Source organism: Plecotus auritus (genome assembly GCF_963455305.1).
Source record: "Plecotus auritus genome assembly, chromosome: 11".
Taxonomy (NCBI): domain Eukaryota; kingdom Metazoa; phylum Chordata; class Mammalia; order Chiroptera; family Vespertilionidae; genus Plecotus; species Plecotus auritus.
Window position 1 is genome coordinate 29,473,564 of NC_137777.1, and position 26,321 is coordinate 29,499,884.

The window sequence follows — 26,321 nt, forward strand, 5'->3', positions numbered from 1 at the left end:
TCCTGCTATTCGATCACATAGTGATTTGCTTTGTCACTCTAGAAATGGAAATTAGAATCACCATGAAGTACCAGGAAACTCCTAGAATGGGTATAATTACAAAGACTCATTATGGATGTGGAGCACATGGAATTCTCCTCCACTGTTGGTGGGTTGTAAAATGGTGCCGTTACTTTGAAAACATTTGAAAGTTTCTTACAAAGTTAAATTCACACCAACCATATGGCCCAGCACAGTGGTCGGCAAACTCACTAGTCAATGGAGCCAAATGTCAACAGTACAACGATTGAAATTTCTTTTGAGAGCCAACTTTTTAAAACTTAAACTTCTTCTAATGCCACTTCTTCAAAATAGACTCGCCCAGGCCATAGTATTTTGTGGAAGAGCCACACTCAAGGGGCCAAAGAGCCGCATGTGGCTCGCGAGCCGCGGTTTGCCAACCACTGGCCCAGCAGCTCCACTTCTAAGAATTTACCCAAGAGAAATGAAAATATATGTTCATATAAAGACTTGTACAGGAACATTCCTAACAGCTTTCTTTGTAATAGCAAAAATCTGGAAACAATCCCAATGTTCATGGCAGGTGAATGGATAAGTTAATTGTGCTATTTCAATGCCACAGCAGACTAGTCAGCAATGAAAACATATGAACTATTAATACCTCCCATAAAATAGCTGACTCTCAAAGTAATTACACCAAGTGAAAGAAGCCAGACCAAATTAAACAGTGCATAGTTCAGGACCCATTCATATAAATTTCTAGAAAATATTAACTATTCTAAGACGACAGGAAGCAGATCAGTGGTTGCCTATGAATAAGGTGGGGTGGGGGTAAAAAAATATTGCAAAGATACAGGGGAAAACTTTTTGGGGTGATATGTTCTTTTTTTTAAATATTTTTTATTGATTTCAGAGAAGAAAGGAGAGGGAGAGAGAGATAGAAACATCAATGATGAGAGAGAATCATTGATTGGCTGCCTCTTGCATGCCCCCACTGGGAGATCAAGCCTGCAACCCAGGCATATGCCCTTGAACGGATTTGAACCTGGGACCCTTCAGTCCGAAGGCTGATGCTCTATCCACTGAGCCAAACCGGCTAGAGGAAGCTATATGTTCTTTTTTTATTATAACGATTTCACAGGGGTATATTTATGTCAAAACTTATAAAAGTATATAATTTATATATAATATAATATAATATAATATAATATAATATAATATAATATAATATAATATAATATAATAATATATTTATATGGTATTTGCTAATATAATGAAGTTAGTGATCTTAAAATGAGGCGGTCATTCTGGATTATCCAGGTGGGGCATAAATCCAATTATAGAAAAGCAGAGGGAGATTTGAGACAGACAGAAGAGGAAAAGAGAAGGTGATGTGAAGATGAAGGCAGAGAATGAAGTGCTGTGGTCACAAGACCGAAAGTCACCAACCACCAGAAGCTGGAAAAGGCAGGAATGGAATTACCCCTAGAGCCTCTGGCTGGAGAGGCCTTGCCAACACCTTGATTTCAGACTCTGGCCTCCAGAACCATGAGAGAATAAATTTGTTTTCTTAGCCACCAAATTTGTGATAATTTATTCCTTCAACCTCAGGGAACCAATACATGACCTCATAGAGTATTACAAATGGGAATAATAGTACTGCCAACATTGTAAGTTTGCTATGAAGATTAAATGAACTCAATGAGGTAATATACATAAAGCACTTGGCAGGGTGTTTGTTACCCAGTAAGCACTATTGAAGTGCTTAGTGAAGTTTTACAAAAAAGAACTGAGGTCAATGGTTGATGATGACATTACTTTTCTGGATCATGATTGGTGGGGTGGACACCATAATATTGGAGCCTCCTGTTAGATTACAGAATTGAAAACATAATCATGACGCGGTGAAAAGGTTGAGAAAAGTGGACTCTGCAAGGATTCTTTCGAGCTTAAATGTTCAATAAAAAGAAGCCTTCAATTCTCTATATTTGAGTCCTTGGTTCTCTATTAGTTGTCTCTACAACCCCTTAATCCCTAAGTGCAATATAGAACAGAATGTAGGAACCACAGGAGAAAATCACTTTTATTGCCTCCGTTGGAAGCCTAAAATTCCGCGAGGACCCCAGAATGCAGAATTCCCATTACTATTCCTCGCACCTATGTCCCACCTGCAGAAAACTACGATTCCCAGAAGGCTTTGGTTCCCGGGGGGGGACGGACCTCAAAAGGGGCGGAGTCTAAAAGGTCGTTGGCCTATTCCATTGTCCGAAGCGGGAAGGATTGCCGGGCATAGTTTGGAAGGAAACCGCCTTCCGATTGGCTGTACATAGCAAGGCCGGCGTCCTGCGCGTGGTTGGCACTGGCAGAGGGAGATCTGGCTGTCGCGGGCTGGCGCTCAAACTTCCCGGGCCTAGAGCGCGGGGCCTGCCGGGAAAGCACCGGACGGTTGTCACCGGCCGGGTGGCCGCCGCGGGTGGGCTCCGACATGCAGAGCACAGACCTGGGCAACAAGGAGAGCGGCAAGCTATGGCACCGCAAGCCAACCCCGGCCGCTCGGGACGGGTAAAGGCCGAGGCGGGAGGGCACTGGCTGTGCAGGGGGTGGAGGCCGGCGAGGGGCGGGTCCTCGCTTTTGGAGAGGCGTTGGAGGGGCTGTTAGAGAGGATCGCTGGAAGGGGTGCAGGGGCGGCCGGGGTGGGAGGGAAGGTTCTGGTTCTGGCTCTGATCTGCCCCGGATGCCTGGCTTGGGTGACTTAAGGAGGTGCAGACCCTTCCCAGTCCCGGGGGCCAGGGTGTGACCAGGTTAGCCTGGAGCAGGAGACAGGTGGTCCTCGGAAACTCGTGGGAGCATTTGCGCTCCTGGTGATGCCAGGACTAGGCCTGCCTAAATCACCATAGCATCCTACGGTATTCCTGGTAGGTTCTCAGTAAGACTTGATTAGCTACTGCAGCTGGAAAAGAACTCAAGATGAGGGCGAAGGAGAACAGTGCATTTTCACCCCTTCCAAATGCCGCAGTTTGTCCATCCTTCAGTCCTCGTCCGCATTCAGGCAAGCATTCATTCATCGGCTATTTAGTGAGCACCTACTATGTGCCCAGCTTCCAAGTGCAGAGACAGTAATAGAACAAACAAACGTCCGGTTCTCTGGAGTTTACATTTTAGCTTGTTTAGTGGAAGTGATGCAGGATTCACATTCTACAAGGTAGGTCAGCCTTCTAGTAAGGCCAGTGCTTCTGCTCCTTTTTTCTTAATAGACCTTTTCTTCATTTTTTTAAAAAAATGTTTTTATTCACTTCAGAGAGGAAGGAAGAGGGAGAGAGAGAAACATCCATGATGAGAGAATCATTGATTGGCCGCCCCCTGCACGCTCCCCATGTGCCCTTGACCAGAATCGAACCTGGACCCTTTAGCCTGTAGGTCAACGCTCTATCCACTGAGCCAAACCGGCTAGGGCAGTGGTCAGCATACTCATATGTCAACAGAGCCAAATATCAACAGTACAACGATTGAAATTTCTTTTGAGAGCCAGATTTTTAAACTTAAACTTCTAACGCCACTTCTTCAAAATAGACAGGCCGTAGTATTTTGTGGAAGAGCCACACTCAAGGGGCCAAAGAGCCGCATGTGGCTCTCGAGCCGCAGTTTGCCGACCACTGGGCTAGGGCTTCTTCTTTTTTTGACAGTTTAGGTTCACAGCAAAATTGAGAGGAAGGTACAGATTTCCCATATACCGCCTGCCCCCACTCATGCATAGCCTTCCCAATATCCATATCCCCCACCAAAGTGGTACATTTGGTGTAGTGGATAAACCTACATTGACACATCATTATCACCCAGAGTCCACAGTTTACAATAAGATTCACTCTAGGTGTTGTACATTCCATGGGTTTGGACAAATGTATGATGACATGTATCCACCATCATAATACCATACAGAATATTCTCACTGCCCTGAAAACCCTCTGTGCTCTGCCTCTTTATCCCTCCCTCCCAGCCCTGCTTTTCATTCTCTTCCTAAATATCTGTCCTGTTGAAGGCTCAGCCTCTCCTGTGTGATTTTATGGTATCCTTTGCCCCAAAGTGATGCCATCTTGGTTCCAGTTGCAACACTGGTTGATCTCGCTTCTAATTCCCTAGGATTTCCTGGACTTTGTTTCATCACCTGAGTTTGTGTTTCAGGGTGTTTCTTGTTCTTGTAATTTTTCTGTTGATCCTTGGGTTGCTCCTCTACAAAGCAACAGACTTTTAAGCGCCAGCTCTGCATGCCCTGAGCAGCACAGTGCTAGTCGTCATACCAGCAGCTGGTTTGGTTTCTGGTTGCCATCAGTCCTCTAACAGTGCTGCCGCCCCTTCGCCTCCACGGAATAAAATGTTTTGTCCAGCGTTGGGATTCTTCAGTAGGAATTTTTCTTTGTAAATACCACCCCTCCTTCTGACGTTTTGTAAATATTCTAAATGTTATTGCCAATCCACAATAATTCTCTGTTTTTGCTGTTATAAAACATCTAGCTAAATGTGCAAGATTCCAAAAATGAAAGAAACAAGTTTGTGTGCAAATGTCCTTATTTACTTCTTCCACTAAAACAGCTTTCTTTTTGTTTGTTAAAAATCCTTCATTATGGTGTTGAGAGAGCAGGGAGCACTGACTGTGGGGTCAGATGGACTTTAGTTGAATTAAATATCCATTTACTAGCTCTGTGACCTTGGACAAATTAATCCCTACGGTTGTAAATGAAGATAATCGTACCTACCAGACAGGGTTGTCGTAGGGTGTTATGAAGACTTTAAAATAGTGTCTCATCCTTGTGTTGAGTACATAATTTAATGTTTTCATTTTGTTTAAGGACTTAGGAACTCTATCAGGCAACCTGTGAGCAATTGAGACAGTTTTTCTAAAATAAATATTAGTAGGGGTGATTTATATGGAAAATTAGAAGGGGAGAATGCTGCTATTCATTGTGACTATAGTTAGATGGTAAGGTTGTAATCATTTTTATGTATGTATTCGTGTTCTCCTGTATTTTCCCTATTTTGAACAATGATCATGTAATTTTATAATCCAAACACAAAAATGTTATAGAAAAAAGACTGGAGGCAAAAGTCATTTGCTCTGTCTGAGTTTAATTGCCTGGGAACATTTTAATGTTATTATTTGTCATTTCAATTCGTTTATTTCTCCCCTCTCCCGCTGAGGGTATCAGAGAAAAAACAGAGTTGGGCAATAGCTAAAATGGTAAAAGCAGATTTTATTCAGGACTATTGCAATAGTGGGAAAGAGACCTCAGTGGAGAACTGGTCTTAATTCTGAATACAGCCGGGGCACGTTGGAATTTATAGCCAAGGAACGGGGTGGGGGTCAGTGGATGGAAAATTATTAAGAGAAAGCATCTGGGGAAGGGAGTTCTGGCTAAACCGACCTAACAGGATTCTGACTGAAGACAGGCCAGGGTGGTAAGACGTCACTTGGGAGAAGGAAGATTAGGAACAAGATCACATATCAAGGATGATCGGGTGTTGAGGATAGGCCCTATCCGATAGGGGATTCTGAATAAACTAAGCAGAGTTCTTGCTAAAATTAGATTTCATAAGGAAGTGCGCAGATGGGGCCTGTTAGAAGGTCAGGAGCCTAACTAAAGTTTGGGGAAGCACAGACTCTTTGTCATGGACTAGATATAAGTGAGCATTAAAAGAATTTTGCTGTTTTGCCCAATGAGTCTGAAAAGCCCTTTTTAGATAAACTGAAGAAAATGTTTAATGCACTTAATTCAATTTAGTATTTTTTAATGAAATGATACTGAGGAAAATAGATGTCTCTAATATTAAAATTCAAAAATTTCCCCAAAGTCATATTTTCATGATATGAAAACTATTATTGCAATCAAGAATGGGGCTATTCTGGTTGATGACCTGAATATACACACATATTTTAAGGAGTTATTTTGTGCTGTAAGTTTTAAATAGCTTACTTTTCAGTAAATATTCTCTCTCTCTCTCTCAAAAAAAAGAGTAACTTTAGACAAATATAGCTGAAAATAAAACTCCAGGGCACTTTCACTTTGGAACACTATGTCACAAAAACAAAATCTCATTAGGATATCTTAATCTTGGAATATTGGATTGAAATTTCTTTACATACGGTAGCTTGTGATTTATAGAAAACTCGTTGTTTTTATCATGTCTGCTGCTTACTGTAACAATTTAAATCCAAAATACATTTTCTTATATCCTGTTATTGTCTATCGATCACAATTTATAAATCTGTTCCTACATGCATCTATTTTTAAATGTGTTCCATGAGGGCAGTACCCGTGTCTATCAATTACTCTTAGTTCCTGGCTTATTCAGTGTCTGACACATGGTGACTTGTCAGGTGTTTGATGACTAAATGAACAATAGCTACTGTGATGAGTAACTTTCTGAACCGTTTTCAGAAATCATTGTAGGATTGCTTCTAGGAGAGGAGAAACAGCAGCAATAGTAGGAGAGGGAAGAATGGGTAGGCAAACAACTTCAAAATTAGTGAATTATGCTATAAAAGCCATATTTTTCATAATAACTAATGCCTGACATAGAATTTAATGTGTGTGTGTTTGGTATTTTTTTGCAGAATTATAGTGAACATCATTCATACCACTTCTGATTACCTTCCCAAAGTTCTGCGATTTTTGAATGTGGCTTTTGATAGCTCAGGTGATTGCTTAATTGCTGGGGACCATCAAGGAAATATCTATGGTTTTGACTTGCCTGGCAACAGGTGAGTGATACTTTTGATATTTGCCTTAATGTTATTAATTCACTGACTTTTGGTACCTGCTATTACTTATTCATCCAGGAAGGTTTATTAAGTTCTTGCTGTGTTTCAGGTGCCTTGAAAAACACTGGTCTTAATGCTGATGGAAGAAAGAGGGGAAGGATAGAAAGATAATACGGTTATACATTTGAGAGAATTAAATGAAGTTCTAGTTTTAACAGTATCTCTAGTAGTTTGTTTTTCCTTAAACTTAAATATTTATTATTGCAAATTTGTCAGTAAATGTCTGGTGCTTCATTCGGCAATTTAGAAAGAACACAATTTCTTTGTACATTGTATCAGAATGCTAGATTTAGGGATCTTAAAGAATTGATTCTCTCTCTTCTTCCTCTTCTCTCCCTTTGCTGAACAACTTAGTGACTTAGTACAAAAGCAATTAAGTGAGACTCATCAAGGGAGGCATTCAAGCAGTGGGGACATTTGAGAGGGAGACCTGAGACTGCCCAGCCAAAGTCAGAAGGTATCTGCATGGGGGACAGGACAATCGTGAGAAAGATAGGGGCGTTGATCAAATGAGTATATTGAGGATAATGGGGGCCAGGTTTCTAATTCTTGGAAAAGAAGGAAACTAGAATGAGTCTGTGGTACTGGGTTGCAATTTGACATATCTATGCGAACTCTGGTTTTGAATATCCTATCTAATAAAAGGGTAATATGCAAATTGACCATCACTCCAACACGTAAGATGGCCGCCACAAGATGGCCAGCAGGAGAGGGCAGTTGTGGGTGATCAGGCCAGCAGGGGAGGGCAATGGGGAGGGATCAGGCCTGCAGGGGAGGGCAGTTGGGGGGGTACCAGGCCCGCAGGGGAGGGCACTTAGGGGTGACCGGGATGGCAGAGGAGGGCAGTTGGGGGTGACCCAGGCCTGCAGGGGAGTGCAGTTGGGGGGGGACCAGGCCTGCAGGGGAGTGCAGTTGGGGGGGGGACCAGGCCTGCAGGGGAGGTAGTTAGGGGTGACTAGGCCTGCAGAGGAGGGCAGTTAGGGGCAGTTGAGCCAGCAGGGGAGCAGTTAGGTGTCGATCAGGTTGGCAGGGGAGTGGTTAGGGGGTGATCAGTCTGGCAGGCAGAAGCGGTTAAGGGCAATCAGGCAGGCAGGCAGGCGAGCGGTTGGGAGCCAGCAGTCCTGGATTGTGAGAGGGGTGTCCAACTGCCCTCTCACAATCCCAATTGGTGGGATCGGGCCTAAATGGGCAGTCGGACATCCCTTGAGGGGTCCCAGTTTGGAGAGGGTGCAGGCTGGGCTGAGGGACACCTTCCCTCACCCACCCCCCACACAAATTTCGTGAACTGGGACTCTAGTATAGATATAGAAATAAATAGAGGTGTGTGTATGAGCAAATGAGTGAATGATATTTACATATACTTCCTAGCTTTGTCCATTCATAGGACCTAGGAGCAACAACAGCCTTCCCTGCTTAACAAAGAACATGTTCAGTTCTTCTTTTCTAAATACCACATCTGCTGAAAGGATTCAAGGATTCTTGCAGAAATGACCACTTTCAGGATGAAGGCAGGCAAAGTACAAGATGATCCTGGTACTTTTTGTAGCTAGAAAGAAGGAATTTTTCAAAAATAATGGGAATGTTTCACAAGGACATAATTGTCAGCTTGAAGGAGTTCCCTCAGGCCATATTGTAAACAATTTGAGTATTAAAATAAATAATGATGTATTAAAATTAATGGATCATAACTAATTGAATAAAATAGAAATCCAGGCATTTGTGCAGCACTCAACAGTTTAATGAGAGCAGATATTTGCATAGTCAGAAAGTACTTCCCGCAAAATATTTATTAATTTCAGAGGAAAGGGGGTAATTTTATAGTGAAGAAGCCTGCTAAACACCACCTGATCAAATGGTTACAGTTAAATTAATAGTGGGACAAATCAAAACTTGTGTGCTACCTGATAAGATACAGTAACGAGCATACAGTGTCACCTCTGTGATATTCCGTTCCAAGGACATGTAACCGGAATCTAATCTGTTGAATCACCAGCAAAGGTAATTTAAGGGCATTGTATTACAAGACTGGCCTGTAATCTTCACAAGGGTCAAGGCCATGAAAGTTGTGGAAAGACTGAAGACCTATTCCAGATAGAGGGAAACCAGACCCATGACAAGTAAGGGCATGAATCTGAACTGACCCTTTTGTTGTAAAGGACATTATTGGACAACTGGAAAATTGAATGGAATCTGAGGATTAGATGGTGGTAATATATAAATGTAATTTTCTGATTTTGATGGTTGTATTGTGATCACACAGGAGATTTTCCTTGTTTGTAGTGAACATGATCTCAGTAACTTATTTTCAAAAAGTTCAAGAAAAGAAGAGGTCATCTGTTATTTATTTATCTAGATAGAAGTCTGTTATTCATGTTTCTCCTCATTACCAAAAATGTAATGGTTACAGTTCTCCCACCCTTTACTCTTGCCTAACCTACCCTGCCAATTCCCGGTCTTAAATCAATACAACTGTCTCTCCCTTGCTCCCACTGCTAAATGAAATAGAAATAATTGTTGATTGGCTACATTACAGAATAATGAATGCTTTAGTTGCTTCTCTTGTTATTTGCTTCTCCCATTCTCCTCTGAGTATTTGTTTTTGTTGTTGTTAATCCTCATCGGAGGATATTTTTCCCTCGATTTTTATAGAATGGATGGTAGGGGGAGACACAGAGAGAAACATCCATGTGTCTGACACATTGATTGGTTGCTTCCTCCATGGCACGTCACAGGGTATTGAGGCATGTGCCCTTGACCAGTATCGAACCTGGGATCCTTCAGTCCACAGGCCGACACTCTATCCACTGAGCCCAACAGCCTAGAGCCGTGGTCGGCAAACTGCGGCTCACGAGCCACATGTAGCTCTTTGGCCCCTTGAGTGTGGCTCTTCCACAAAATACCATGGCCTGGGCGAGTCTATTTTGAAGAAGTGGCGTTAGAAGAAGTTTAAAAAATTTGGCTCTCAAAAGAAATTTCAATCGTTGTCCTGTTGTTATTTGGCTCTGTTGACTAATGAGTTTGCCGACCACTGGCCAAAGTAACTGCTGAGGCTTTCAAACCTTTATCAATTTCCTCGTGTTGGCCCCTACTCTTATTTTGACTGTTGCCATCAAGCTTCCCTTCCTCCTCCCCAACAGCATCCTCAAATATATCTGAAACTTCAACCATCTGCACCTCTTTGCCACTTTATTCATAAAAGTAGGTGATCCTAATTTCTTCCAGGGCTAGTCTCTGTCTTCTATAGCCACCCCTGGTCATGAGGTCCTCTCTTTTATTTTGTCCACATCCTTGTTCTCTCTGTAAATATTTACAGCAGAGCAGGGGAGTAAGTGGCAGAGCTGACATCTGGCCCGATTCTAAAATCCACTCTGCTGGGCTTCCTCACAACCTTCCTAATTGCCGAATCCAGTGGTTTCTACAATTTTTCTTGTATTAAGTGCTCTTTTCTTCCCTCCTCCCTGAATTTTTTTTCTGATGCTTCCAGGTACAACTTTTTCCTGATTTTTCTACCTCTTTATTTTTTACCGTGTTTCGCTAACTCTTCTTCACTTTATTGTCGTGCTACTTTGGGATCTGTCCTTGGCCTGCTTCCTTCCATACTCCAGGTTTCTCTTTGATAATCTTACCACCACCAAGCCTCTGGCTTCACTCAGCTGCCATGGAAATACTGCTTCTGGGTAGCTTCCAGACCGGCTGCCATGCAGCCACTCGCCGCATGGAGCTCTTGAGCCCCTGAAAGGTGGCTAGTCCAAATTAAAATGTGTTGTTAGTGTAAAATATGCACTGGGTTTTTAAGACTTTGGGTGAAAAAAAAAAGAATGTAGAATATCTCATTAATTTTTAATAAATTGTTGAAATATCATTTCAACATATTGAATTAAGTAAAATATATTAAGATTCATTTGACTGTTTCTTTTTACTTTTTTAAAGTGGCACCTAGAAAAATTTAAATTATACATGTGGCCTGCATTATATTTCATTTGGATAAAGCAGCTCTAAATGTTTAGCAAGGGCCTTAATTTCCATATGTTTAAAATCCAACTTATTTTTTCCTGTCCCCAAACTTGTACATCTTTTGCCCAAGCTTGAAAAATGTATTTTTTTGTAGATTAAATTCTAGCTTTGTGCCAAGTACTCTGCTAAGCACTTAACATATTATTTCATTTAGTCATTGTGTAGTTAATCATTACGATAACCTTACGGAATATCTGTTCTCATCTTCATGTACACGTGAAGAATTCCTGCTTTCTCCCTCGTCACCCATGTTAGGGGGTCACTGAGCCTCTCTCCACTTGACTTCTGACACCTCTTTCATTTGTTCTTTCACTTTATACTCATAACTCTGGTTGAGATTCTCTGTAGCAGCTTTCTTAGTAAGCACTTCTTCCTTGTCCCTCGATCCATGTGCCATTGCTGCCAGAATCATCTTTCTAAAAGACATGCCTGATCATAATTCTGCTGGCTTCGCACTGTGTAAGTAAAATCCAGACTCCTTTACATGGCATTTAGCTCTCTTCATAATCTATTTTTGGCCTGGGTTTCATTTTCTTCATCTCTAAGGATTCCTCCAACATAAAATTGATGGTTATTGGAAGAATTTCTGATACTAATGCAGTCATCTCTTAATAGGTTTAATCTTGTTCAGCGAACAGCACAAGCTTGCACAGCTCTGGCCTTTAATCTTCATAGGAAGTCTGAATTCCTTGTGGCGTTAGCTGATTATTCTATTAAATGTTTCGATACAGGTAAGAAGTCCTCCTATTTGTCTTTTGAAGCAGGGTAAAATATAGACTGGAATCCTGCAAGGGGTATGTGGGAGCAGTCCCCAAAAGCCATCCCTCACTAGCCACAGGTTCAGGGGCTCAGGGCCATCCTCTCGTCAGATCAGCTGGCTGTATACTCAGGGTTTCCCACAAGTACCCTCTGGTTTGATGATTCACTAGGATGATTCACAGAACTCAGGAAAGCACTATGCTTATGATTATAGTTTTAATGTAGCAAAAGGATAGAAATTAGACCCAGCCAAAGAAAGAAACATAGGGTGGAATCTGAGAAGGTTCCATTGTCCTCCAGGATGCATTATGCTCTCAGCTTCGATGTGTGGCCATCCCCACTGAGTTTTGCCAAACCAAGAAATTCACCCAAGCTTTGACGTCCAGAGTTTAATTGAGGCTTCATTGTGTAGGCATGATTGATTGGATTATTGCCCTCCTGGATGAACTCGGTTTTCATCCTTTCATCCTCTCTATGGAGGTCGGGCTGATATGTGGCCCAAAGCCCCAACCTTCTAATCACTCCCATGGTTGGTCTTTCTGGTATGGCCGACCTCCACTTTGAGGTTCTCTCCTTAGCATAAACCGTCAGCTGTTGTCTGAATAACAAAGACACTCCTATCCCTGGGGAAGTCCCAGGGATTTAGAGGGTGCCTCCCCAGAGCCTGGATAAAGACTATACCTCCCTTTGAAGGCCAAATTCCAAATGCACATGGCAGAATAATACTTTTTAAATATAACCTATGTATTTTATACAACATTTTTTATAGAGTGTAGAGTTCTATAAACTGAATCTCTTATTCTTACTAAGAAAAAAGGTATCTCAACTGTATTTTTTCTTGTTATTAAAGTAATTGATGTGTTATGTTTAAAACAATATAAACTATAATAATAATAATAATAGTAATAATAGTGATAGCTGACAGTGTTTACTCTTTGTTCTATGACTTGATACATGTTAATTAATTTTAATCACCATAATAACCTATGAAGTTGGGTACTTCTTATCCCCATTTTGCAAATGAAATGAGGCACAAAAGTAACTTGACCCAAGCCCCACAGTTTCTAAGTGGAAGAGCCAGGATTCCCAATCTGGCATTCTAGCTGAATTATTCCCTGCAGTTCATCACCACTACACATGCTAGAGAAAAAGCAGTGGTCTTCAGTGATGCCCGGAGACACAGGGATTTTGTAATGTGACCTATCTTTCCAGTCTGTTTTCATGCATATACCTGTTCTACATTCTAACATGATCATCTATCTATATTGTTTGTGCAACATTTTCTTACCTCAAAAATTCATACGTATATTTGACATCATTACTAAATATTCTATCTACTCTGTTGATATTTGCACAACCAGAATTATTTAACCTATTATCTATTGATGGACTTTAAACTGTTCCCAATTTTTGGTATTACCAACATTGCTGTCACAGAAATTCTGAAAAACTAAGTCTTTATGCTTCTCTGTGATTGCTTTCCTTATATTCCACTCTGTTCTTCTGTCTTAGTCCCGTCTTTTCATAGTTTCTTCTGTCTTATTGATACCCTCCCCTCCCCGCACCATGAGGCCCCTTTGTTAGATATTGTCTTCACCTCTCCAACTATCTCCCTCTTTACTACCAAGTCCTGCATCTTTGAAGCATCCATCAATGGATTCTGATTCTTGCTCCCCCAACTCCATGCTACTGAGATTTCTATCTCCAAGGTCATGAGTAACTTCTGATTGTTTAAATCTTCTTTAAACTCTCATTCTACTCTCAGTAGCATTTAACACTTTGGTGACTTTAAGAGTCTTAGTTTTCATACTTTTCTCTTGGTTTTTCCCCTTTCTGACAGCTTCTATAGTAGCCTCTCTCTTGGCTTCTTATACTAGTAGCAGCTCCTAGACTTTGGATTTTTGACCCAATTAAAAAGAAAAAGTAGAAGAACCCACATAGGTTGTCAACTTTTAGTTTTGCTAATTGACATTGGAAAAATAACTTCATAAAACTAAGGGTTTTTTTTAACATAAAGAAACTTAGAAGGATGTAATACTAGATTAAAAAGTAGTACTTTAAATTTAGCTTTCTGAAAAACTCATTATTCTTATTTTTCTCATTTTACTGAAGATTCGTGAAAAATTGGCCATTAATGCCAGGCTTTTTGACTGGAGCTCAGAAACCACTACTCTCTCCCTAAAGGTTTATCTGTTCTGCTGTCTTTAGTTTTGACATACTTTGTGCCTTAATGTTTCCCAGATATACGTATTTTTAAAATAAATCTTTATTTTTGAAAGTATTACAAATGTCCCCTTTTTTATCCCCATTGTTTCTCCCCCCCCGCCCCCCACCTTCAGAGTTACATCTTGCTTTCTATTTTCCTCATATCCATCTTTCTGGAGGGAAAAAAAAACTGATTAAAAGATGCTTACCATAGAAAACTTGGAGACACAAAATGTAAAGAGAAAATAAAGATCACTTATTTTTTTTAAAATATATATATTTTATTGATATTTTACAGAGAGGAAGGGAGAGGGACAGAGAGCTAGAAACATCAATGAGAGAGAAACATTGATCAGCTGCCTCCTGCACACCTTCCACTGGGGATGTGCCCGCAACCAAGGAACATGCCCTTGACCAGAATCAAACCCGGGACCCTTCAGTCTGCAGGCCGACGCTCTATCCACTGAGCCAAACCGGTTTCGGCTAAAGATCACTTATGATTTTACTACCCACTGATAACTATCATGAACAGTTTTTGGCTGTTTTCTCTGCTTGTATGTCACACACACATGCACATGTGTACACACATGTACCTCAGAATCAATTTTTCAAATCAAATTCATTATCCCTTCTCCCCACACTGCTAAATCTGTTCCTCCTTATCTATTTCTCACGTTAGTTAGTAGTATGACCATCTGTATACGTAACTAAACTAGGACCACTGGAATCTTAACTCCTCTTTCATCTCCAGATATCCATTTGATCACATAGTCCTTTGATTTTTATCCTTCATAGCTCTTCAATTTGTCCTTTCTGTATCACCACATTCTTAGTATAGACTCTCCTTATCTCCTTCCTGGGTTGTTACAGCAGCACATAAATTAGTCGTTTTGTCTAATCTCTTCCCCTTTCCAATAGATCCACCAGGTACCTCAAAATGCTCTTCTAAAACACAGATGGGGTATAGCACTCTCTATCATGAGAATATTCCTCACAAGAGAAAGCCTGAGCTCCCTATCACACTGAAGGCTTTTCTTAAATCCTTTTTGGCCTCATCCTCATGCCTCCATGATACATATACATGTTACTAACATGTCCTATAGTGTGTTTTATTAACGAGACACAGGCTTCCATTTTTGTAGATTAATGGAGGTGCCTCATAATGCCTAGTCATCAGTTGAATTAGTTCTTGGATGATATATAGTGTTTTACCCATTTTAGTGTAACCATTTTACTTTTTACCACAGTCACCAAGGAGTTGGTTAGCTGGATGAGAGGACATGAATCATCGGTGTTTTCGATCTCTGTGCATGCATCAGGGAGGTACGCCATCACTACTTCTTCTGATACGGCACAGCTCTGGGACTTGGATACCTTTCAGAGAAAAAGAAAGCTGAATATTCTCCAGTCTGTGGGTATACAAAAGGTCAGTTGAGGGGGAACATCTTGGTCAATTGTGTTTCTCAGGCTAGTTTCTTGGCCAACAGGATTTATAGATGATTTAAGGGTAATGATGCATTTGTCCCACATACCAGTGTTTTCGTAACTCAACAACAAGCAAAGCAAAGTGGCCTATAGAATTGAAGATGTTGCCTATGGCTACAGCTTATTCCTTACTAAACTTTTTTTCTTATTTAAAAAAATTATTATTATAGTATATAACTTCAACTTTAGCAAGTTGATAGTTTTTATTTAGCTGATTGGTTTTGTTTTTAGGTTTTAACCCCCCAACATTCTGTTATGAAACATTTCAAACAAACAGCAAATTTGTAAGAATTTCATAGTGAGCACATGTACACCCCCATCTAGATTCTATCATTGACATGTTCCTATACTAGACTTCCCTTTATTTAGTTTTTTTTTTTTTAATATATTTTTGTTGATTTCAGAGAGGAAGGGAGAGGGAGAGACGGAGAGACTGAGACATCAATGATGAGAGAGAATTATGGATCAGCTGCCTCCTGCACACCCCATACTGGGGATCAACCCCACAATCCGGGCATGTGCCCTGATCAGGAATCAAACTGTGACCTCCTGGTTCATAGGTCAATGCTCAACCACTGAACCACACCAGCAGGGCTAGACCTCCCGTTATGTTACTAAACTATGTTATGGTTCTAACCATTTTTCTGTCCCTCTATTATTAATTCATCTTTCTTTTCATTTTAAAGTATATATGCCCATAAATACTTAAGTTCAGTATGTTTTGATGTAATATATATATATATATGTATATATGTAATGTATATTCATATAATGAAATACACAAATCTTAAGTATTCATTTGTTAAGTGTTGACGCATGCACACACCTTTGTAATCTGTGCAGACCTATCATTACCATTTTCCCAGAAAGGTCCATGCTATCTCTTCCCAGATAAGCACTGCCCTGAAGCTTCTCCAGCATGGATTAGTTCTGTCCGTTATAAAATTCCACATAGTCATTAATGATACGTGTAAAGCTTTTTTCATTCTGCATAATGTTTTTGAGATTTATCTAAGTTATTGTATGTATCAGTAGTTTGTTCCTCTTTATTGTTGATCAATATTCTATTGTATACATATATCACCTTTTAAAAAAAATCCATTTCTTTTGCTTTTAAGTTTTAATTTTTAATTTTTTTTATTTGATTAGCTTAATACTATTTTCAGGTTTGTCTCGGTCTCCCGTGTAATTATTTTGCTTCAAGTTTTGTTATTCATGCAGTATTGCTTTTAAGTTCTCTGGTATTAACATGAGCAGGTAGCAGTGTATGTCAACCAGAAATTTATTTTACAGTCTCCATGGAGATTCCAAAATTCTTTAATTTGCCTTTGATAATTAAAGAAAGATAAAAGTTGTAGCCAGCTTACTCTTTGGGGATTTAGGCCAAATGTCTTAGTAGGTTGTTTCTTTAATTGCTTTAGTACTTAAATTGAATTTTAAATTCTAAAGAAGAGAGCTTTGGGAGTTGAACCCACAATGGAAACAGTTATAAAACAATGACACAAAAACCATCTGCTCTTTTTACCATGAAATTAAAATTAAAATACACTGGGTATTTGCCAAATTTAACCTTGCTCAGACATTTAGACATTTTAGTTTTAAAAATAGGACTCAAAGTTAGTGATATGAGAATAAAATTAAGTGTAGGAAAGTATGTATAGTATGCAGTATTCATGTAAATATATTGTTCCAAAATAAAGCGGCGTAGTCTATCGGTTGCCAGCCAACTTTTTCTTTTCTCAGAAGACCAGCTAGTAAATATTTTTGGTTCTCTAGGCCAAGAGCAAAATTGAGGATATTATGTGTGTACTTATATAAGCATCTATAATGAAGTAATTTAAAAATGTCAAGACCATTCTTAGCTGCTGGGCTATACAAAAACCTGAGGTGGGCCAGATGTTGACATTCCTGGTTTATTATGCTGAAAATAGGAAATAATTGTAAAGCAAGACTTTTATTCTTATCAAACTATATTTTTATTCTAGTTTCTGATTCTATATTTTAAGTAGAACTTTTGTGATTTTTTTTTTTCCTATGGCACATGATGACAGATGATGCTGTGGGTCTCATTTTATGAGGGCTCTTTTAATCTGAAACAGTCCTCCACCATTTTTACTTTATATAACATCAATTTTTTTCTGAGTGAGAGACCAGGCTAATTGTCTTAGAAAATGCCCCATATTCTGGCTTCGTCTTACTGTTTTATCATTGATCATTTAACTCAATCTCTCACCTCTGTTTCTTATAAACTAGAAGCATAAAGGCATGAGTAGATTCATGTCAAACATTTTAGACAAGCTATTTCTCATATGTGTATAAGATGAAAATAGTAATAATACCTTATGGTTGGCTTCAGAATTGCATGTGATCACCTGTGCAAGGCACTCAATACAGTGCTTGTTGTATAGTAAGTGCTTAGTGAAAGTTAGCTGCAGCTGCTGTTTCTATTATTGCTGTCATTATTATCTATTATTATTGTTACCTGTTATTTAGCTCCATTATGGGATTATGCAATTAAATATCTTAAAAAGCTGTAATGTGACTATATAAAAACATCTATGATGATAGAGAATCATTGATCAGCTGCCTCCTGCACATCCCACACTGGGGATCGAGCCCACAACCTAGGCATGTGCCCTTACCAGGAATCGAACTGTGACCTCCTGGTTCCTAGGTTGACGCTCATTTACTGAGCTACATCGGCCAGGCTATTTTTTAAAAACACATTAAATAGATGCACAATTCCTTTAGTAATTCAAAAAGCCCAAAATTGTTCAATAACTCACTTGGTGGCAAAATCTGATCTGACTTGAATTCGTCTGGCAGCAGAGCCTGGACTGAATTGACATGAGGCTGAAAGATTAATGTTTTTGAGTGTGGGGTATTGCTCCAGTTCACTTAGGGGTTCCACATAAATTTATAGAATATGCATCATATTGCTTTTCTCACGTCAGAAGTAATTCTGAATTCTGGAACACACCTGGCCCCATGGGTTTCAGATAGAGAACTATGGACCTTTGATTTCAAATGTTAAAGAACCTACCACTCCAACAGCTTTCCACTGATTTTTGTACCTAGCAGTGGCAGTAATTAATACTAATAGTAATAGATACCAGTTATTGAGTTCTTACTATGTACTTAGCACTTTGTTCTTTTTAAGCTTAAATAATCCTAAAAAGTAGATGCCATTATCCTCATTGTACAAATAGAGAAACTGAAGTTCAGAAGCATTAAGTAACTTGTCAGGTGTCACACAGCTTATAGAGGAGTTGCAGTTTGAATCAAAGCCTGTTTTACTTCAAAGTCATTCCTGCTTTCACATAAACCGGTTAGTTACACCTCTTCATATTAGTAAATTTTTATTCTTTTCCTGATGCTTGGAGGTAGGTTATTTAGCTCTTTGTTTGGGTTTTGGAGTAAACCCTGGGATTTCTGTGGTTCAGTATGTATCAGAAAAGATTTCATGATGGATATTAGAAAATATTTAATAAAGAGCATATTACTGAACTTAATTTAATCTCTGTATATATAATAGGAGTTCACTAAAATTGCTCACTTAACTTGCTCTTATGACTAGCCTGTACTCTTTAAATTTGGATAAAAGCTCACGTACCTCTCAAAAACAGATTTGAAAAGCATAGGATTTTCATCTTTTCCAAGGAAAAACCACAGCCTCATCCTTGTACATTTGTTAGTGCTTTTACAGTTTTTTTCTAAGCTTTTTATGCTTGTCAAGAGATGACACTATCTAAATAGTGGCATGATTCATTAGGAACAATTTTATAATCATTAAACTCTGGCAATTAAAATCACAGATCTAGTAATGAATAATCATGTAGGCAATAATTTATCACAGCTATTCCCCTAAAATAGCAGCTGATGCTCATTAACTTTTAAGCTTTTGCTTCTCTCAGTAGGAATAAATTTATTACTTTTCTAGAAAAACGTTGCTAGTTATAATAAAAATCTTGTCACCTTTTTTAACATATTGTATGAATTTATTTATACACTGAGTGGCCAGATTATTATGATCTCTGAACGCATAATAATCTGGCCACTCTGTGTGTGTGTGTGTGTGTGTGTGTGTGTGTGTGTGTGTGTGTGTGTGTGTATTAGAGGCCCGGTGCATGAATTAGTGCATGGATGAGGTCCAGCCAGCCTGGCCAGGGGGAGGGAACATGGGCGGTTGGCCGGCCTGCCTGCTGGTCGAACTCCTGGTCGAGGGGACAATTTGCATATTAGCCTTTTATTATATAGGATATATACTGAGTGGCCAGATTATTATGCATTCAGAGATCATAATAATCTGGCCACTCAGTGTATATTGTCACTTTTTTTGACATTGGTTTTGAAACCATCTTTTAATGCATCCATTATAGAGTACACTATATTTGTTACAGATTCTTTCTATATGGCCCTTATATTATAAATGCCTTCCTGGATCTTTTAGCAAGAGATCTCCCAGAGGTTGTCTTTGACAAAGTGAGCCAAAGACAAAAGTGAGTTTGGCTAGATCAGGCAGGGGCAGAAGTTGAGTGGGCATTTTTATTACGTCCTGTTAACATGGATCCCGAGTAGGCTTTTTTATTTAACCAGTATTTTCTATAGTGCATTATTATGTATTATCATGTGTTTCTTAGCACTGTTTATTATTGAAAAAAGATACTATTATATGTATATGAGAAAAACAGAGTTTATGACAATAGCCTGCAACTTTTGTTGAGAAAATTAAGGCTTACAATTCCTTGAAATCCTATCTAATAAAAGTGTAATATGCAAATTAACCATCACTCTGTCACAAAGATGGCAGCACCCATAGCCACAAGATGGCTGCACCCAGTCCACTCAGCCCCTCTGGAATCCCCTAGTCCTGGGCGGAGGGGGGGGGGGGCGGGGGGGGGCGGCCACTAAGAATGGGCAGCATGAGTGGCCTGGCAGAATGCTTGCTTCATCGCCACGGTGATGAGGCAAGTGTCCCGCCCTGGCTGCAGAGGACCTCTGGGCAGTGGGCGCGGAGTGGCCAGGCCCCACAGAGAGCAGAGAACCACAGGGAGTGGGCCTAAGCCGTCAGGGCTCCCGGATTGGAGAGGGCTCCCAGATTGGAGAGGGTGCAGGTTGGGCCGAGGGACCCACCCCCTCTGTATGAATTTCATGCACCGGGCCTCTAGTTCTTGTATAATATTACTTCTTAACTGTATATATATATAATAAGCTGGGTGACATTAACAGAAATTGGAGTCAAGGTTGCAGAAGTATTTCAGAAAGAGCCTTATTAACCCACTATTTTTGTAACACTGGGAAAAGCCATTGTAGTTTTGGTGTTTGCTTTTCCCCTAGACAGTCATTCTGGCTTGCTGTCTGTCATGACTGTGACAATAGCTGTATCCAGATTCTAAATACTCAAGAGACACTCCAATCCACTGTTAAAAGACACTGAATACTTCACCTCCAAAGAATGCAGCATTCCAAGAGAAACAGGCTTCCTTCTGAAACTAGTAACATTGCAAAGGTTTGTGACAAACCAAGGATTGGAATGAGAGGCCACGACTTCCTAAAGGTGCTCTGCCTCCTCATTGAGTCCCACTCCTCTTTTTCCAACACGAAAACAATCATATATTTAAAAATAATAATAAAGCTTTAAAGACACATCTGTAGAAACAATGACAAAATGTGTTCAAATATAAAGTGTTATAATAAGCTATATAGTTAAGGAGGCTCTTCTAGATTGGAATCAAAGAATAAATAGCTGGAGATGTAACCAAGGTTCAAACCATGTGAAATATTTCAACCCATTTGAGGGGATTTATTTTGAGAGGATGGGCAGGAATATTTTATCCTTAATGCATTGGTTTCTTCCATTTTCTTTCCTTATTTTCCTTCCTTCCCTCTCTTCATGTGTTTTACACAGATGACACACAAAATTATATTTGAGGCCATTGAAACTCGAGAAATTAGTAAAATGATATTTTCAAGTTTGCTATCAATTTTAGTCTTACTTGTCCATTAAGTAAATTAAATCTCTAAAAAAATATTATCATGTATTTGTTTTCAGCTTTTTACATTTTTTATAAATAATGCTCAACAAATATTTCTCTTAAAGCACTTCGCTGATTTCCCTCCCAAAGGATTAACTCTTAGAAACAGATTGACTAGTTCAGAAGAGATATGTATTTTTAAGGCTATTGAGATATGCTGTACAGCATTTTTAACCAGTTTTGACTACCAGCAGCAATGTGTGACAATGCCCTTTTCCAATGCTTTCACCATTTATTATGTTTAACACTTATCAGTAGGTAGTATTTAATGTAGTGTTTATATAAGTATATAGTTTGTAAATATAATACATATGTGAGTATATGTGTAGTTGTATATACATATGTGTGTGTATTATTAAATAAATTTGATTCACATAAAATGGTATCTTGTTATTTTCATTTGAATCTCTTCTAAGGTTAAATATCTTTTAATTGTTACTTAGTATTTTATGAATTGCCTTGTTATTATAGTCACCTATTTTTTATTTAAAGGATTTTACCTTTTTAATTTATAATGGTATGTGAAATATCAGTATTATTCCCTTTTATATATTGTGAATGTATGTTTCTCTAGTTCAAGAAAAAATAATTTAAAAAAATGTTTGGCTAATGGTGTAATTTTAAATTTAAGGAGAGCTATATGATCCTTATATGACAATGACTTTTTTTCTCCATCTTTAGGTTTTCTTCCTACCATTAAGTAATACCATCCTCAGCTGCTTTAAAGATAATTCCATCTTCGCCTGGGAATGTGATACGCTTTTTTGTAAATATCAATTGCCAGCTCCACCCGAAAGCTCTAGTATACTATACAAAGTGTTTGCTGTGACCAGGTAATGTGCATTTTAAGACACTGAGAATTTTTAAGAAATTTAACTTTCAGTAAAATTTTATAAATTTTCATTCAGTATCTTACTGTCGTGTGAGAAAAAAGTTTCCTTCAAACTTAGATATAGTCTGTAGAACTTGTTTTACTTTATTGTGGAAAATTTCCAATATGCACAAAAATATAAAAAGTACAGGAGTCCTAATTACAATACTTTCATTAGCTATAATCATCACCAGCTAATAGGCACTTTTTAAAAAATCTCTAACTCCACCTACTGCTTCTCTACTGCATTGTCTTAAAGCAAAGCCCAAGCATATCATTTCTGCCATAAATATTTCAGTGTGTATTTTTAAAGGATAAGGGCACTTGTTGAATAACTATAGTCAGGCGCAGCTCTCCTCCTTCCCCAGCTCTGCAACGCCACTCATTGCACGGTTCTTTATAGAATTGCTCAGCTGAGATCAGGCTCATTTGTTTGTCTGTTTGCCTTCCTCTAAACCAGGGTTAGGGAATGTCCAGCCCATGGGCCATATAAGGCCCTCAAAATCATTTGGTCCGGCCCTGCCAAGGCATTAGGGGTGAATTAATTAAATGTTTGACCAAATATAGCAGGCTAATTTTTAAGTTGATAATTTTGTGTGGCCCGTGAAAGATGTTATAAATATTCAAATGGCCCTTGGCAGAAAAAGGTTCCCCACCCCTCCTCTAGACTGAAAATCCCTTCAGAGCAGGGTTGTACATGTCTGTTCGCTACTGTGTCCCTGGCGTCTGGCATGAGACCTGGCTGATAGTGGACACTTGACAAGCCTGGTGAATGAATGAGAAGCAACCTTGCAAATCAGTAAAGCTAATTCTCTTCGTACTTTATAAACATAAAGTAGCTTTGTTTGAGCAGAAAACGTTTGGGGGTTTTGGTTTTTCATATAGCAATGCTGTACCAATTCTGTATAGTATATGTGAAATGTAGAAAGTGGTAACTGACTTTGAGAGTATGACATAAAATCTAAATGTTACTCCAAAACCCCCAATTAAGTCATCAAACAAATATTTGTTAAGCTGATTTCTTAGCACAATAGGTAAAAAAAATATGTGTACTGTAAACATGAGCTTTCCCTATTGTTGTCACTGGGTGCATGGGACCATTTAAATTAATAAAAATAAAATTAAGAATTAATTTCCTTAGAAGCACTAGCCACATGTAAGTTTTCAATCACGTGTGGGTCGTAGTAACCATATTGGACAGCAAAGATGCAGAACCTTTCCATCATCATATTGGATCAAATTGGACAGTGCCACTGTGAACAATTCAGCTAGTCTTACTTTCTCACCTTTTTATTACCTAGAGATGGCCGAGTCCTGGCCGCTGGAGGCAAATCAAACCATCTTCATTTGTGGTGCTTAGAAGCGAAACAGCTATTTAGAATTATCCAGATGCCTACTAAAGTTCGAGCCATTCGCCATCTAGAATTTCTTCCTGATAGTTTCGATGCTGGTTCTAACCAGGTTGGTAACATAACGCAGGACATTCTCCGTGTTGAGAAGGATCATACCAATTTCTGAACTGTAATAGCCCTCTCATTTAACTTGTACCCTTATGGTTACAAGGATTTGAAATTGCTAATATATTGAGAAGAGTCTAAAATTGAAAAAGAATTTTTTAATCTTGGGTTTTGTATGTTACTGGCAATGTACTCTTTTTCTAAAGGGTACCTTTTCATTTATTTTTCCTAAGATCAGTGTATTTTAATTTCATGCCATACTTCATAGTCTACAGGATGCTTTCACATGTTATTTTTTATTTGAACTTTAAATTCTTTGAGCATGGGCAAGGAAGGTATTCTCACCATTCTACAGATTATGACACTAAAGCATAGAAACTTAAATGACCTATGAACCCTCCTGTTGGTTGTAATGATTAAAGGTGAGACTAGAGCTACCATTTTCTCACTTTGTTGAACAGTGTTTTATCTACCATAATTGCTTACCTCAATCCTATGAAACATGTTTCTTTGCATCTTGCCTTAGTATACAAAGTGCTTTTCCCACCCCACCCCCAACACACATCTTTTTTTCTTTTTAATAGTTGAGTATAGTCTGACCTTAACTTTTAAAAAATATTTATTAAAAATTTTTTAAATTACAGTTTATATTCTATATTATTTTGTATTAGTTTCAGTTATATAGCATAATGGTTAGACAATCATATACTTTACAAAGCATTCCCCTGATATTTCTAGTACCCAACGGGCGTCATAGATGGCTATTATAATATTATTGACTATATACTTCCTATGCTGTACTTCACATTCCTGTCACTATTTTTAACTTCCATTAACTTTTTTGTTTTAAATTTATTATCTTGGGTCTTACACTTTAACAAATTTTTGTATATGCCCATGATGTGTGTGTGTATGTATATGTATCATGTGCATATGTTTATTATATCTTAGATTTTTAAAATTTTTATTTGTTATTGTTGACAGTATTATAGATGTCCTCTGTTTTCTCCCTACTTCCCCCCTCCACCCAGCTCCATCCTTAAGTTTTTTAACAGGTAACACAGTCACGCGGTTGTAATCATAAAAATATATATAGGCAGACAGTGAAATCTTACTCCTCCCTCTCTCCCATTTGCCCCGGTATTCACACTTCATACCCACTGTTGTTAGTCTTGTGTTTTTCCCATTTTTTCTAGAGCTGTGCACCTTGCTTTTCTTCACTTAATTTACCTTGAAGATAATTCTATGTCACTGCAGAACTTCATATTTTATAGTGTTCCACAATTTTTTAACCAGTCTTATTAGTGGGCACTTCACCTTATTTTTTAGTTCTTTTTTTTTTTACAAATAATACTTCACTGAATACCTTTTTGCACGCAACATCCACACAGCCTGTCTGTAGGACAAAATCCCAGAATTGAAATAGTGGCATCAGGTGTATGTGCTCTGTAAATGTGATAGGTGCCCACTGGAGAGGTTGCATCAGCTGTGAATGAGGGGGTTTCCTACAACCTGACCAACAGAGGACATGCTTTTTAGAGTGTCCCCTTCAAACTACCTCCACACTGTGGTCTTCCATAGTTGCTTACTCATTTCTAGTATGTTTTCAATTTTGCAAAATAGAAGTTATAATTTTACTTACCCTTAAAAGACTAGCTTTCCTCTTACCTCTCCACTATTCTTTCAACTCAGAAACTTTCTACGTTCCCCAAATGTTAGTTATAGCAGCTGAAAGCACGTAGACCTGGGGAGCCTCACTGAGAGTCCCAGGCGTGTGGGAGCAGCAGGATGGATGTTAGCTTTGATCAAACTGTGGGGACAGTGAAGGAATACACAGGTTCCACCCGCCTCACTTCCCACAGCCAGTGTGGAGACCAAAGTGAAGAACTATCTCATCTTCTGTGTTCCCTTTGTAGGGATTAGTGGCGATCTCATGCCTGCCTGTGGGAAGGGAGGATTTGGAGGTGACCTTTCTATATAGTTCCCCAGGGTGGGCTCTGGCTTGTTCTGAGGAAAGCCAGGCTTCTCTGGACCTGAATAGGCAAATCTCCACAAGCCAGAATTAGGGATTTGAAAAATATATAATGGTCCTCTGCGAATATCTGTCCTCTTCTCAAAAAAAAAAAAAAAATACATATATAAGTACGCACACATACATACATATGTGTATAGTTTGGCTTTCAGACATTTGACTTGACTTGGTTTCTCTCTACTGTTAGGCTCTTGGAGTGCTAAGTCAAGATGGTATTATGAGATTCATCAATATACAGACTTGTAAACTTCTCTTTGAAATTGGGAGCCTGGACGAAGGAATCAGCTCATCAGTAATTAGCCCACATGGACGGTACATTGCATGTGTTATGGAAAATGGAAGTCTGAACATATATTCAGTTCAAGCTTTAACACAAGAAATAAATAAGGTACGTTATCAAGTAATATCAATATTTTTAATATGATTTTGAGAGAGAGAGGAAGAGAGAGGGATAGAGAGATAGAAACAGCAATGAGAGAAAAACTTCATCGATTGGCTGCCTCCTGCACACCCCCTACTGGGGATTGAGCCTGCAACGCAGGCATGTGCCCGGACCGTGAATGAAACCAGTTACCTCTTGGTTCCTGGGGTGATGCTCAACCACTGAGCTACACCGGCCGAGCAATAACATCAATTTTTAAAAATAACT

The 26,321-nt window shown here is 39.0% G+C and overlaps 1 protein-coding gene across 4 annotated transcripts in view; it reads left to right on the forward strand.

Annotated features, from left to right (window-relative positions):
* The first annotated feature begins 2,278 nt into the window (after positions 1 to 2,278).
* The window catches only part of TBC1D31 (TBC1 domain family member 31), a 46,016-nt gene continuing 21,973 nt past the window's right edge, over positions 2,279 to 26,321 (forward strand). Inside the window, exons 1-7 of one of the 4 annotated variants that reach the window (XM_080646447.1) lie at positions 2,279 to 2,562; positions 6,608 to 6,754; positions 11,444 to 11,559; positions 15,040 to 15,218; positions 21,994 to 22,145; positions 23,485 to 23,644; positions 25,860 to 26,060. In XM_080646447.1, the coding sequence (XP_080502573.1) occupies positions 2,486 to 2,562; positions 6,608 to 6,754; positions 11,444 to 11,559; positions 15,040 to 15,218; positions 21,994 to 22,145; positions 23,485 to 23,644; positions 25,860 to 26,060 (1,032 nt within the window). In that variant the 5' untranslated portion in view covers positions 2,279 to 2,485. Of the gene's footprint in view, positions 2,563 to 6,607; positions 6,755 to 11,443; positions 11,560 to 15,039; positions 15,219 to 21,993; positions 22,146 to 23,484; positions 23,645 to 25,859; positions 26,061 to 26,321 lie in introns of those variants that run through there. The other 3 variants (XM_080646450.1, XM_080646448.1, XM_080646449.1) reach the window with 3 other exon arrangements.